Source organism: Bombina bombina, chromosome 11 (genome assembly GCF_027579735.1).
Source record: "Bombina bombina isolate aBomBom1 chromosome 11, aBomBom1.pri, whole genome shotgun sequence".
Taxonomy (NCBI): Eukaryota; Metazoa; Chordata; class Amphibia; order Anura; family Bombinatoridae; genus Bombina; species Bombina bombina.
In genome coordinates, this window is record NC_069509.1 from 173108763 (window position 1) to 173122203 (window position 13441).

The 13441-nt window shown below is 37.8% G+C and overlaps 1 protein-coding gene across 3 annotated transcripts in view; it reads right to left on the reverse strand.

The window, feature by feature from the left end:
* GSPT1 (G1 to S phase transition 1) overlaps positions 1-13441 on the reverse strand; it is a 93158-nt gene that overhangs the window by 71231 nt on the left and 8486 nt on the right. For all 3 annotated transcript variants that reach the window (XM_053694569.1, XM_053694570.1, XM_053694571.1), the window contains 2 exons: positions 6333-6380; positions 5363-5404 (listed from right to left, as the gene is read on the reverse strand). In XM_053694569.1, the coding sequence (XP_053550544.1) occupies positions 5363-5404; positions 6333-6380 (90 nt within the window). The remainder of the gene's footprint in view (positions 1-5362; positions 5405-6332; positions 6381-13441) is intronic.

Here is a 13441-nt window from a genome sequence, read left to right on the forward strand (position 1 = left end):
TAACAGGTCTTCTACACAATGTAAGAATGCCTGTCTTTTTACTTGGTTTGAAGATAATTGAGACCTGTGGAACCTTCCCCTTGGGGGTAGTTCCTTGAATTCCAGGAGATAACCTTGAGAAACTATTTCTAGTGCCCAAGGATCCTGAACATCTCTTGCCCAGGCCTGAGCAAAGAGAGAAAGTCTGCCCCCCACCAGATCCGGTCCCGGATCGGGGGCCATCCCTTCATGCTGTTTTGGTAGCAGTGGCAGGCTTCTTGGCCTGCTTACCCTTGTTCCAGCCTTGCATCGGTCTCCAGGCTGGTTTGGGTTGAGAAGTATTACCCTCTTGCTTAGAGGATGTAGAAGTAGAGGCTGGTCCGTTTCTGCGAAAGGGACGAAAATTAGGCTTATTTCTAGCCTTAAAAGACCTATCCTGAAGGCATGGCCCTTTCCTCCGGTGATGTCTGAAATAATCTCTTTCAAATCAGGACCAAACAGTGTTTTGCCCTTGAAAGGGATGTTAAGCAATTTTGTCTTAGAAGACACATCCGCAGACCAAGACTTTAGCCAGAGCGCTCTGCGCGCCACGATAGCAAACCCTGAATTTTTCGCCGCTAGTCTCGCTAATTGCAAAGCGGCATCTAGAATAAAAGAGTTAGCCAATTTAAGTGCATGAACTCTGTCCATAACCTCCTCATACGAAGATTCTTTATTGAGCGACTTTTCTAGTTCTTCGAACCAGAAACACGCTGCCGTAGTGACAGGAACAATGCATGAAATTGGTTGAAGAAGGTAGCCTTGCTGAACAAACATTCTTTTAAGCAAACCCTCTAATTTTTTTATCCATAGGATCTTTAAAAGCACAACTATCTTCTATGGGAATAGTAGTGCGTTTGTTTAGAGTAGAGACCGCCCCCTCGACCTTAGGGACTGTCTGCCATAAGTCCTTTCTGGGGTCGACTATAGGAAATAATTTCTTAAATATAGGGGGAGGAACAAAAAAGGTATGCCGGGCCTTTCCCATTCCTTGTTTACTATGTCCGCCACCCGCTTGGGTATAGGAAAAACATCGGGGGGCACCGGAACCTCTAGGAACTTGTCCATCTTACATAATTTCTCTGGAATGACCAAATTGTCACAATCATCCAGAGTAGATAATACCTCCTTAAGCAGTGCGCGGAGATGTTCTAATTTAAATTTAAATGTTACAACATCAGGTTCAGCTTGTTGAGAAATTTTTCCTGAATCTGAAATTTCTCCCTCAGACAAAACCTCCCTCCTGGCCCCTTCAGATTGGTGTGAGGGTATGTCAGAAACGTTATCATCAGCGTCCTCTTGCTCTTCAGTGTTTAAAACAGAGCAATCGCGCTTTCTTTGATAAGTAGGCATTTTAGATAAAATATTTGCAATAGAATTATCCATAACAGCCGTTAATTGTTGCATAGTAATAAGTATTGGCGCACTAGATGTACTAGGGGCCTCTTGTGTGGGCAAAACTGGTGTAGACACAGAAGGGGGTGATGCAGTACCATGCTTACTCCCCCCATCTGAAGAATCATCTTGGGCACTATTATTATCTGTGGCATCATTGTCCCTACTTAGCTTTAACCCTTAAAATAACAGAACCGGAGCCGTTTTTACATTTAACCCCTATACAGTCCCAGGAATCTGCTTTGCTGAGACCCAACCAAGCCCAGAGGGGAATACGATACCAAATGACGCCTTCTATAAGCTTTTTCAGTGGATCTTAGCTCCTCACACATGCATCTGCATGCCTTGCCTTCCAAAAACAACTGCGCATTAGTGGCGCGAAAATGAGGCTCTGCCTATGACTAGAGAAGGCCCCCATCTGAAAAAGGTGTCCATACAGTGCCTGCCGTTTTTTTAACAACAATCCCCAAGATTATAATAACTATAAAGAGCTATCTGTCAAATATGCTTAGCAAAGTAATCGTTTTAGCCCAGAAAAATGTCTACCAGTTTTTTAAGCCCTTATAAAGCCTTTATTCTTTTACTTAATCTAAGAAAATGGCTTACCGGTCCCCATAGGGAAAATGACAGCCTTCCAGCATTACCAAGTCGTGTTAGAAATGTGGCCAGTCATACCTCAGGCAGAAAAGTCTGCCAACTGCTTCCCCCAACTGAAGTTACTTCATCTCAACAGTCCTGTGTGGAAACAGCAATCGATTTTAGTAACGTTTGCTAAAATCATCTTCCTCTTACAAAACAGAAATCTTCTTCTCTTTTCTGTTTCAGAGTAAATAGTACATACCAGCACTATTTTAAAATAAACACTTGATTGAAGAATAAAAACTACATTTAAACACCAAAAAACTCTTAGCCATCTCCGTGGAGATGTTGCCTGTGCAACGGCAAAGAGAATGACTGGGGTAGGCGGAGCCTAGGAGGGATCATGTGACCAGCTTTGCTGGGCTCTTTGCCATTTCCTGTTGGGGAAGAGAATATCCCACAAGTAAGGATGACGCCGTGGACCGGACACACCTATGTTGGAGAAATACTTTCAATAAATTTACAAGCAATATAAAAAACGCTGCTGCGCTTTTTAAAAACACAAAAAAAACTGTCACAGTTGAAATAACAATGAACTAATTCAGTTATAGCAACCAAATTTTAACAGTAAATGTATGAAATTAGCAGAGGATTGCACCCACTAGCAAAAGGATGATTTAACCCCTTAATACCCAAAACGGATAATCAATTCAACAGTTAACGTTTTTATCACAGTCAAACACACTGTCACAGGTCTGCTGTGACTGATTACCTCCCTCAAAAATAAATTTTGAAGACCCGTGAGCTCTCTGGAGACGTCCTGGATCAAGGAAGAAGAAGCAGGAAGACTGATTGAATTTTAACTGCGCAACAAGGCGCTAAAAAAAGGCCCTTCCCACTCATATTACAACAGTGGGAGACCTGATATAACGGTTTCTATGCAGAAATATACGTTAGCCATGTGGAAAAAAATCATGCCCCAAAAGATTTATCACCAAGTACCTCACAAAACGATTAACATGCCAGTAAACGTTTTAAAAACAAACATTTCAAATGTTATGTAAAGTTATCACTAAGCCTGCTACCAGTCGCTTCTACTGCAGTTAAGGTTCATACATTATTTCAGCATTAACATTTTCTCAGTCAAATTCCATTCCCTAGAAAATAACTCTACTGCGCATACATTTATCAGCCTGATACCAGTCGCTACTACTGCATTAAAGGCTGTACTTACATCATATGGGTAACAGCAGTGTTTTCTTAGTCAATTCCATTCCTTAGAAAATATTTTACTGCACATACCTCATTTGCAGGGGACCCCGCATGCTATTCCCTTTTCTGAAGTTACCCCACTCCTCAGAATGTGCGAGAACAGCCAGTGGATCTTAGTTACGTCTGCTAAGATCATAGAAAACGCAGGCAGATTCTTCTTCTAAATACTGCCTGAGAGAAAAAACAGCACACTACGGTGCCATTTCAAATAACAAACTTTTGATTGAACAATAATTAAGTAAAAAACTCCTAACTCCTCTCACGACCTCCTCCTTTGTTGAGAGTTGCAAGAGAATGACTGGATAGGACATGTGAGGGGAGGAGCTATATAGCAGCTCTGCTTGGGTGATCCTCTTGCAACTTCCTGTTGGGAAGGAGAATATATCCCATAAGTAATGGATGACCCGTGGACTGAACACACTTAACAAGAGAAATAGTACACACTGCTACCATTTAAAAATAATAAACTTTTCTTATAGAATCTAACACCTCACTTTACCTCTTCCTATCACTAACACAGGCAAATAGAATCACTGGAGTGGGACGGAAGGGAGGAGCTATATATACAGCTCTGCTGTGGTGCTCTTTGCCTCCTCCTGCTGACCAGGAGGCGATATCCCATAAGGAAGAAATATGTGGACTTGTCATATCTTGTAAAAGAAATGAGTTTAATTGTTGGGACCCCAAAAATAAAAAATAGGTTAGTAAAACGACTTGCTTGCTTAGGAGATGTATAATGTATTTAGTGTTCTCCCCAGGACCTTTTTAACATGTTCACCATCCAACTAAAAATGAGCTAATAATAAAAATTAGCCATTTTTATTACAGAAACTATCATTAAAGTGGCGGTAAACTATACAAATCTGCAGCACTGGATCTGATTAAGAATTAAAGAACAAAGACTTTCATTAATGAAGTAATTTGAGTTTAACATTCTTAAGATAGAATACCAGTTTAAAGGTATATATCGTGCTACTGTTCCTAAGCCCGTCTATTTTATTGCATTTTTTTTTCCAGTCACGGTTTAACACCTTCCAATGAGAAGCCGGGCCAACAGGCGTCCTTTGAAAACACACGCCCCTTCATGGGAGATTTTTTAAATCGCTGTATTATAATTTGTATGCAGTGATGGGCATGCGTTAGATTACCCGGAGTGTTCAAATTAAGTATCATATTGTCAGTAAAAAAGTCAGAATAAAGCATCACTGCATGCAAATTAGAATACAGCAACTCAAAATCTTTAGCACATGTGATCACCGATGAAGGGGTATGTGTATGTGTATGTGTCTTCAAAACACGACTGTTGGCCCAGCTTCTCATTGGGAGATGTTAAAACGTGACTGGGAAAAAAATGCAATAAAATAGACTGGTGGAGGAACGGTAGCACGATATAAACCTTTAAACTGTTATTCTCTCTTAAAGGGACACTCAGGTTAAATTAAATTTTCATGATTAAATTTTCATGATTTCATGATTCAGATACAGCATGTCATTTTAAACAACTTTCCAATTTACTTCCATTAAAAAAATGGGAACAGTCTTTTATATTTACAATTTTTGAGTCACCAGATCCTACTGAGCATGTGCAAGAAATCACAGACTATACGTATATGCATTTGTGATTGGCTGATTGCTATCACATGGTACAAGGCGAGTGGAAATATACATAACTTTGAAATTTGTTATAAATAAAAAAAAAAAATCTACTACTCATTTGAAGTTCAGACTAAGTGCTATTGCATTGTCTTGTCATCTTGCATTTGTTGATTATGCAAATCTAATGTGTTGACTGGTCCTTTAAGAATGTTAAACTAATATGACTTCCTGAATGAAAGTCCCTATTTTTTTTAATCTTAGATGAGGTGTTGCAGATTTGTAGTTTTCCACGACTTTAAATACATTTGTGTTAAATTATGCAATTACTTTGTGCTTTGGATAGTAGAAATTGCACTGCCCTCACCAGGCTAACATTTTCCATATAATTTTTTCTCTGAGAAGAATGACCTGGGTCCAATAATGCCATTTAATTTATTCTTAGAATGTGTTTAGCGGGTGGTCTAACAGATGTAATAGTTCCTAAAGCATTGAAGTTACTTACAAACAGGTTCGGATACTTCCATGCCAACAGCAACATTGGACCCTAAAGAAAACAAAAATAAAATCGTGTAATTTATTGAGCAATCAAATCATCCCTAAAAAAAAAAAAAAAAAAAAAAAAAAAAAAAAGGGGGGAAAAGCCATGTTATGCTTATAGATATCGACCAACAAGGCTGTGGGAGCCGTCCTTATCAAACTAGTGAGAAATATGTCCATAGGAATAAGTTAAAGGGACGGTCAACACCAAAATAGTTATTGGTTAAAAAGATAGACAATCCCTTTATTACCCATTCCCCAGTTTTGCATAACCAGCACTGTTATATTAATACTTTTTACCTCTGATAACCTTGTATCTAAGCCTCTGCATACTGCCCCCTTATATCAGTTCTTTTGACAGACTTGCATTTTAGCCAATCAGTGCTGACTCCTAGTTAAATCCACAAGAGTGAGCACAGTGTTATCTATATGGCACACCTGAACTAACTGCCTCAAGCTGTGAAAACTGTAAAAATGCACTGAGATAAAGTGGCCTTCAAGGGCTTAGAAATTAGTATATGAGCCTAACTAGGTTTAGCTTTTAACAAAGAACAAAGCAAATTGGAAAGTTGTTTAAAATTACATGCCCTATCTGAATTAAGAAAGTTAAATTTGGACTTTACTGTTTCTTTAACTAGTATGCATTTTTTTCTGGCTTTTAACAAATTTTATTTATTTAAATAGTTAATATATTAAAATAGTACTCCTTTATGTTCACGTATTTCTTTATTACAAAGGCGTATAACTTTCAGTGTCTTCCTGCAGAAACAATAGCAACCAACATAATGCAATAGATATAAAAGCTGGAGTTGCCTTTGATAAGCCATTTCGGATATTTCAAGACCCAAACAATTGATTTTTGATTTTTTAAATTAGAAAACATTCCACAGGAAGTGGCACAACATTCAGTTAAATAGGAAAAGAGCCTTAGATACCTTCTGAAGACAGAGACTTTTCCTCCTTTGAAGAATTATCAGTTGCATCTGTGAAAGTAAAAAAATAAATAGAATTATATAATATATATACTTACACATACACACACATACATACATATATACACACACCTATCTTAGGACATTCAATAAATGTACCCCCACCCCAATATCCTGGTTTCTTTACTAAGGGAGAGCGTTCAAAAACACAAGATCATGTGGGTAACAAAATGGACAGTCTAAAGATAAATCCCTTTATTACCCATTCCCCAGTTTTACATAACCAACACTGTTTATATTAATACACTTTTTACCTCTGTGATTACCTTGTATCTAAGCCTCAGCAGACTGACCCATTATCACATCACTTTATTATCTATTGACTTGCATTTTAGCCAATTAGTAGTGTCATACACTACTCCACGGACGTGAGCACAATGCTATCTATATGGCCCGCATGAACCAGCACTCTCCTGTTGTGAAAAGCAAATAAAAAAAGCATGTGATAAGAGGCTGCCTGTAGTGGCTTAGAAAAATACAGAAATTTAGAGGTTTAAATGTTATAAAGTATATTAATATAACAATGTTGGTTGTGCAAAGCTGGGGAATGGGTAGTAAAGGCGTTATCAATCTTTTTAAACAATAACAATTTTGGTGTTGACTGTCCCTTTAACCTTCACTGTACCAGACTGCTTTTTATCAACTTTAAAGCTGACAGACTTCCAAACACAAAACTGTCTAACTGGTCAGGTGCATAATTTGCTTTACAGCCTCGCCAACCTTAAAAGCACAGAATGAAGGCAGTGTGTTTAACCCCTGGAAATAAGTGAGCCAATGATCAGCATATGCACATAGCCTCCAAAGGCCATCTTCAGCCAATGACCAGCAATGTATTGCTGGTCTGGAGGGGACTGTTCAACCCCTTTGTAAGTGCAAGATACAATGGTACAGGCAAGCAAAAGTGCAACAAGTAAACAATATATATATTATTTAAAATCACTGCCAGTGATGGTTTGTATGGCGCAAACGGACATGGAACTTAAAACTTCTTTAATGATTCAGATACAGCATAAAATTAATGTGCTTTGTTCTCATGTCATTCTGTTATAGAGAATACCTAGGTAGATAGTGTGCATGTGTCTGGAACACTACATGAAACAAAACACTGCTGTCATCTAGCAAATTAACCTTGTAAAAAATAAACTTGCAAACGTGCTGCAATAATGCTTCAGATACGTGCATGCTCCTGAGCCTGAATTTTAGCAAAGGATACCAAAAAGAACAAAGTCACATGGAAACTTTAAAAACTATATGCTCTGAACCATGAAATAACAATTTGGGGTTTCATATGCCTTTAAGGAATTGCTCACATGATACACATCCCTTCTTGCTCTCTCGATTGGTACAATTTTGAATGAGGGTTCAAGAAGTATGTTCATGTACAGTGATCACTTTTACTCATCGCTTATATTTAAGTTTGAAATGCACTGAAGTACATTTCAAATTTGAACACAATGTTCCCTTAAAGAGACACTAAAGCCAAAAATAAGTGTCACGATTCATATAAAGTATGTAATAAAAAAATAATAAGTATAATAAAATAATTTCCCCCCCTATACACTTCCATTACCAAAATGAGCACTCTTTATATGCACATTTTCTGTGCATAAAAAAGCGAAGAGTCTATACGTATATGCATTTTGTCATTGGCTTGTGGCAGTCACGATACAAGGGGAGGGGAAAATTTTATTAACTTAAATGTGCCATACAATATTCTACTGTTCATTTCAAATTTAAAGGGACATTATCCCCTTAACAACCAAGGACGTGCCAGGCACATCCTCCAAAGAGTGTCAGTTAAAGACCAAGGATGTGCCCGACACGTCCTCAGGGTTTTCAAACGCTGGAAGCGATAGTGATCACTTCCAGACACTTTTAGGGTATTGCAGTGATGCCTAGATATTGAGGCATCCTGTCATATTTTTTTAGCCACCAATGCAGAGAGCCACTCTGTGGCCCCCTATCTGCATTGGCCATCGATGGTGGGAGCCACAGCAGGGAGGTGGGTGGGCGACCCATCAATGGTAATATCCGGATCCTGTCACAGTGAAGTGTACGCGAGAGGGGCGGAAGCGCAGGTGGTGGCGTGCCCGCACGCGCCACATTTACATTAATAGATCTAAAAATGTATGGGGAGGAGGGAATAAATGTTGGGCAAGGGAACAGGGAGGGGGGGTTAGGGTTTAAGGGGGGGCAGCTACACTACAGAACAAAATTTAATCTATATAAAAAAAAAAAAAACATTTTTATTTGGCAAACAGCTACCAGTACCCAAGATGGCAGCAAATAGGTACAGGAGGAGGGTTAGAGAGCTGTATGGGGGGGGGGGGGGGGAATCCAACACTGCAAAAGTATTAAAAAAAAAAAAAAAAAAAAGTTTTTTATTTTAGTACTGGCAGACTATCTACAAGTACTTAAAAGGACCAGTCAACACAGTAGATTTGTATAATCAACAAATGCAAGATAACAAGACAATGCAATAGCACTTAGTCTGAACTTCAAATGAGTAGCAGAATTTTTTTCTGACAATTTTAAAAGTTATTTCCACACCCCCTGTACTATGTGACAGCCATCAGCCAATCACAAATGCATACACGTACCATGTGACAGCCATTCACAAATGCATACACACTTATTCTTGCACATGCTCAGTAGGAGCTGGTGACTCAAAAAGTCTAAATGTAAAAAGACTGCACATTTAGTTAATATAAGTAAATTGGAAAGTTGTTTAATATGGCCGCTCTATCTGAATAATGAAAGTTTAATTTTGATTGAGTGCCCCTTTAAAAGGGACACTGAACCCAATTTTTTTTTAATGATTCAGATAGAGCATGGAATTTTAAGCAGATTTCTAATATATTCCTATTTTTTTCTTTGTTCTCTTGCTATCTTTATTTGAAAAGGCAGGAATGAAAGCTTTGGAGCCAGTCTATTTTCTGTTCAGTACCCTGGATAGGGCTTGCTGATTGGTGCCTGCATTTAGCCATCCAATCCCAGCAAGCGCAAACCAGGTTCTCAACCTAAAATGGGCCGGCTCCAAAGCTTTTACTCCTGCTTTTTCAAATAAAAATAGCGAGAACAAATAAAAATTAAAAAAAGTAAATTAGAAAGCTGCTTAAAAAATTGCATGCTCTATCTGAATCAGGCAAGAAAAAAAAATTGGGTTTAGTATCCCTTTATGATGGCGGTGATAATTGTGAGGTGGGGGAGGGAAGAGAGCTGTTTGAGGGGGGTCAGGGAGGGAACAGGGGTGGGATGTGTCTCAGGAGGGAGAAAGCTAAAATTAGCTCTACAAGCTACCTAATTAACCCCTTAACTGCTGGACATAATACAAGTGTGGTGCGCAGCGGCATTTAGTGGCCTAATTACCAAAAAGCAACGCCAAAGCCATATATGTCTGCTATTTCTGAACAAAGGGGATCCCAGAGAAGCATTTACAACCATTTGTGCCATAATTGCACAAGCTGTTTGTAAATAATTTTATTGAGAAACCTAAAGTTAGTGAAAAATGAACAATTTTTTTTAAAAAATTTTATTTGATCGCATTTGGCGGTAAAATGGGCCTAGATCAATACTTTGGGTTGTCTACTAAAAAAATATATACATGTGAAGGGTTATTCAGAGATACCGGACAGATAGTGCTACAATGTAACTAAGGATAATTTAAAAAAAAAAAAAAAAAAAAAAGAAGTTTGGAAATAGCAAAGTGCTACTTGTACTTATTGCCCTATAACTTGCAAAGAACATGTAGATATTGGGTATTTCTAACTCAGGACAAAATTTAGAAACTATTTAGCCTAGGTATTGGCTAAGAGGTGAAAACGTCACCCGTTAGCAAAAAAATGTTTTATCCGTGGGCTGCTGTAGCAGCTAAGAACGGCGATCGGTTGAAACAAATAAAGGAGCTTTCTACATGAAGTATCTTATACTTCATGAATGAAAGTTGCCTTGACTTTCACTTTAAGGGTAAGAAAATTAAAAAAATGGTCTGGTCACTAAGAGGTTAAACACTTTGAGATGGTAATATAAATTTATAAATTATATAACACACACACATACATATATACATACACACACATACACTTCAAATGCCTATTATACCAAGCAATTATTTATAATCTCCGCTTCTTTAAGAGATTATTTTAACAAGTATTTCAGAGAGAAATTCTTCAAGCAGTTCTTCAGTGTTTGCCCAAGATAATGCACATCCTTTGAGGCGCACCACAAGGTGAAAGAAAAGCCAGTCTGATCTGGACTGTTAGAAAAGCACAGCGTGATCTGATTCATCTTCTATTCGATGGTTTATCAGATCAAATTTGAGTAATTACAGTATACGTATGAATTATTATGCTCTCACTAGAGACTTAAGGACAGGTTGTTATAATATACAAACAATGTCTTGCTTGCCTTGATAATTTAGTACCTAGTAAGAGACAGTATTTTGCTGTGGTATATAAAGATATTACCTGTAATAGCACACGTTACCATTGTTCTCGTTTTTAGTTGCTTCAGTTGGCAAAATATTTCTTCTCTCAGAAGCACGATGCGTTACTATAAGAACATTGCCAATAAAAATCAATCTTTAAAATGTTGCACAGAGTGACATAAATAGCACTGTGACAAAAGGCAGCCTGTCCATGAAGTAGGAGATCATTTTAAATGACTACATTGTTATGAGTAGCACAACACTCACTACACTGAATATCCTGAAATAGTAGCTTTTGTACGTCTGGTAAGGGGGTGTCAAAATACATAATTTAGGAGCAAGAGATTGAGACTTTTAGACATCGGGAATTATCAACTAGAATGTGACAAGCCGATAGGTCCCATTCTAGGAGCTAAAAGTAGCCCGAGCTCCCGAGATCTACCCAGGTGGCCCTCCAGAGGTTTTGGAACTACATTTCCCATGATGCTCAGCCAGCTGATATGCTGGCTGAGCATCATGGGAAATGTAGTTTCAAAACCTCTGGAGGGCCAAGTTTGAGATTTCTGCTTTAAAGGGATGCACTAAGTCTTCAGTCAATGTGAAATGTCTAAAAAATGTATATAGGAGGACAACACAAGTGTCAATACAAACGCGAGGGTAAGAGTATGGCTCAAATTCTAATTCCTGATTGGAAACTGCAAGCATTGCAGTACCAGAGAAAAACACGGACAGGGATTCTTGTCTATGTACAACATCCACTGCCGATTGGTTCTATGCCCAGAGGCAGAACTTGTTTTCACTTTCTGCAATAATTTTTTTTTTTAGTGAAAATTTTTCTGCAGGTCATTTTTATATAAAATAAAATTGCAAATTTGTCAGTTACACTAAAGCACCAGATCAATTACAATGTGTTGGTTAACTGGAGAATAAAGCAATATTTAAAGTTGTATAATCTAGTGCAGTAGTTGAAAATTGCATTGCAAATTAGCTGCAGACAAAAAAAGTAATTGTAAAATGTCTCTTGAATTAATTTGTTTCCTTTTCTCTTAGTCTAACATAGAAATGTAGTAATAAAAAGGTGCATTGCTCATACAAACATCTTACATTCAGAGGAAAACAGCTTTGCAGACTACAAAAATCTCAGAGCCAGACAATCAATGCACTACTGCATATGTGACTGTTGTCTTCAAACAGCACTTTGCTCTGGATGCACTGTGTTAAGGAAAACCTATACAATGCAGCCAGAGAACAGCTCTGTTTAAAAAGAACAGCCTAATGTGGAGCAGTACTGAAAAGTTTAAGTGCTAGCAGTTCCTGTTCTTTCTGCAGACATGCTGCATTTTCTGCGATGACATCTCAGATCACTCTATGTTCTGCCTTGGGGGTTCTATGCTTGTGATGTGAGCTGCAATGCTTGCAACTTCAGACTGAGACTTAAAGGGATACGAAAAGTAAAATGTTTTTCTTTTATGGTTCAGAAAGCAGCAATTTTAAAACAACTTTCCAATTTACTTCAATTAACAAAATGTGCACAGCCTTTTTATATTTACACTTTAAGTTACCAGCTCCTACTGAGCATGTGCAATAATTAACAGGATATACGTATATGCATTTGTGATTGGCTTTTGGCTGTCACATGATACAGGGGGAGTGGAAATAGACCTAACAGACTAAGTGATATTGTATTGTCTTTTTATCATGCATTTGTTGTTTATGCAAATCTACTGCATGTACTGGTCCTTTAAAGGGTATATGAAACCCAAAATGTTTATTTTATGGTTCAGAGAGAGCATACAATTTTAAACAACTTTCCAATGTACTTTTATTTTCTAATTTGTTTCATTCTCTTGATATCCTTTGTTGAAACGCAGACTAAAGTAGGTTTAGGAGCAGCAATGCACAACTAGGAGCAAGCTGCCGATTGTTGAAAGCACATGTGTCTAGTCATTGGCTCATCTGTGTTAAGCTACCAACCAGTAGTGCACTGCTATGCTCCTTCAAAATAAGATGCAAAGAGAATAAAGCAAATTTGATAAAAGTAAATTGGAAAGTTGTTTAAAATGGTATGTTCTGTGTACAACGACATTGTGGGGATTAAAGACACAGAAAGCTAAGTAATCCAAAGGTTATATACTTCAGCAAATTAGAAAGACCATGTCATTTTGTACATCTCTAAAGTGACATGAAAACCAAAATGTTTCTCTTTCATAACGTGGGCGGACCTGAGAATGCCCGCGAAACAGCCATTTTGGGAGAGATTACAGAGTGTGTGGGAGTCTTCTGGGAGTGGCGTGGCGGTGGGACAGCTCAAAAATGTGAGCAATAAAGAGAGTATTGTACAAAAACTTTATAGTGCCTTACTTTTTTTTTTACTTCTGTGATTGAGTTTGATTACATTTTACAATATATTTTATTTATATATGTTCATTAAAGGGACATTATACACTAATTTTTTCTTTGCATAAATGACTTGTAGATGATCTATTTATAAAGCCCATAAAGTTGTTTTTTTACAAATGTATAATTTTGCTTATTTTTAAAAGAACATTGCTCTGATTTTCAGACTCCTAACCAAGCCCCAAAGTTTTATGTGAATACCGTCAGCTACCTTCTCCAGCTTACTCCT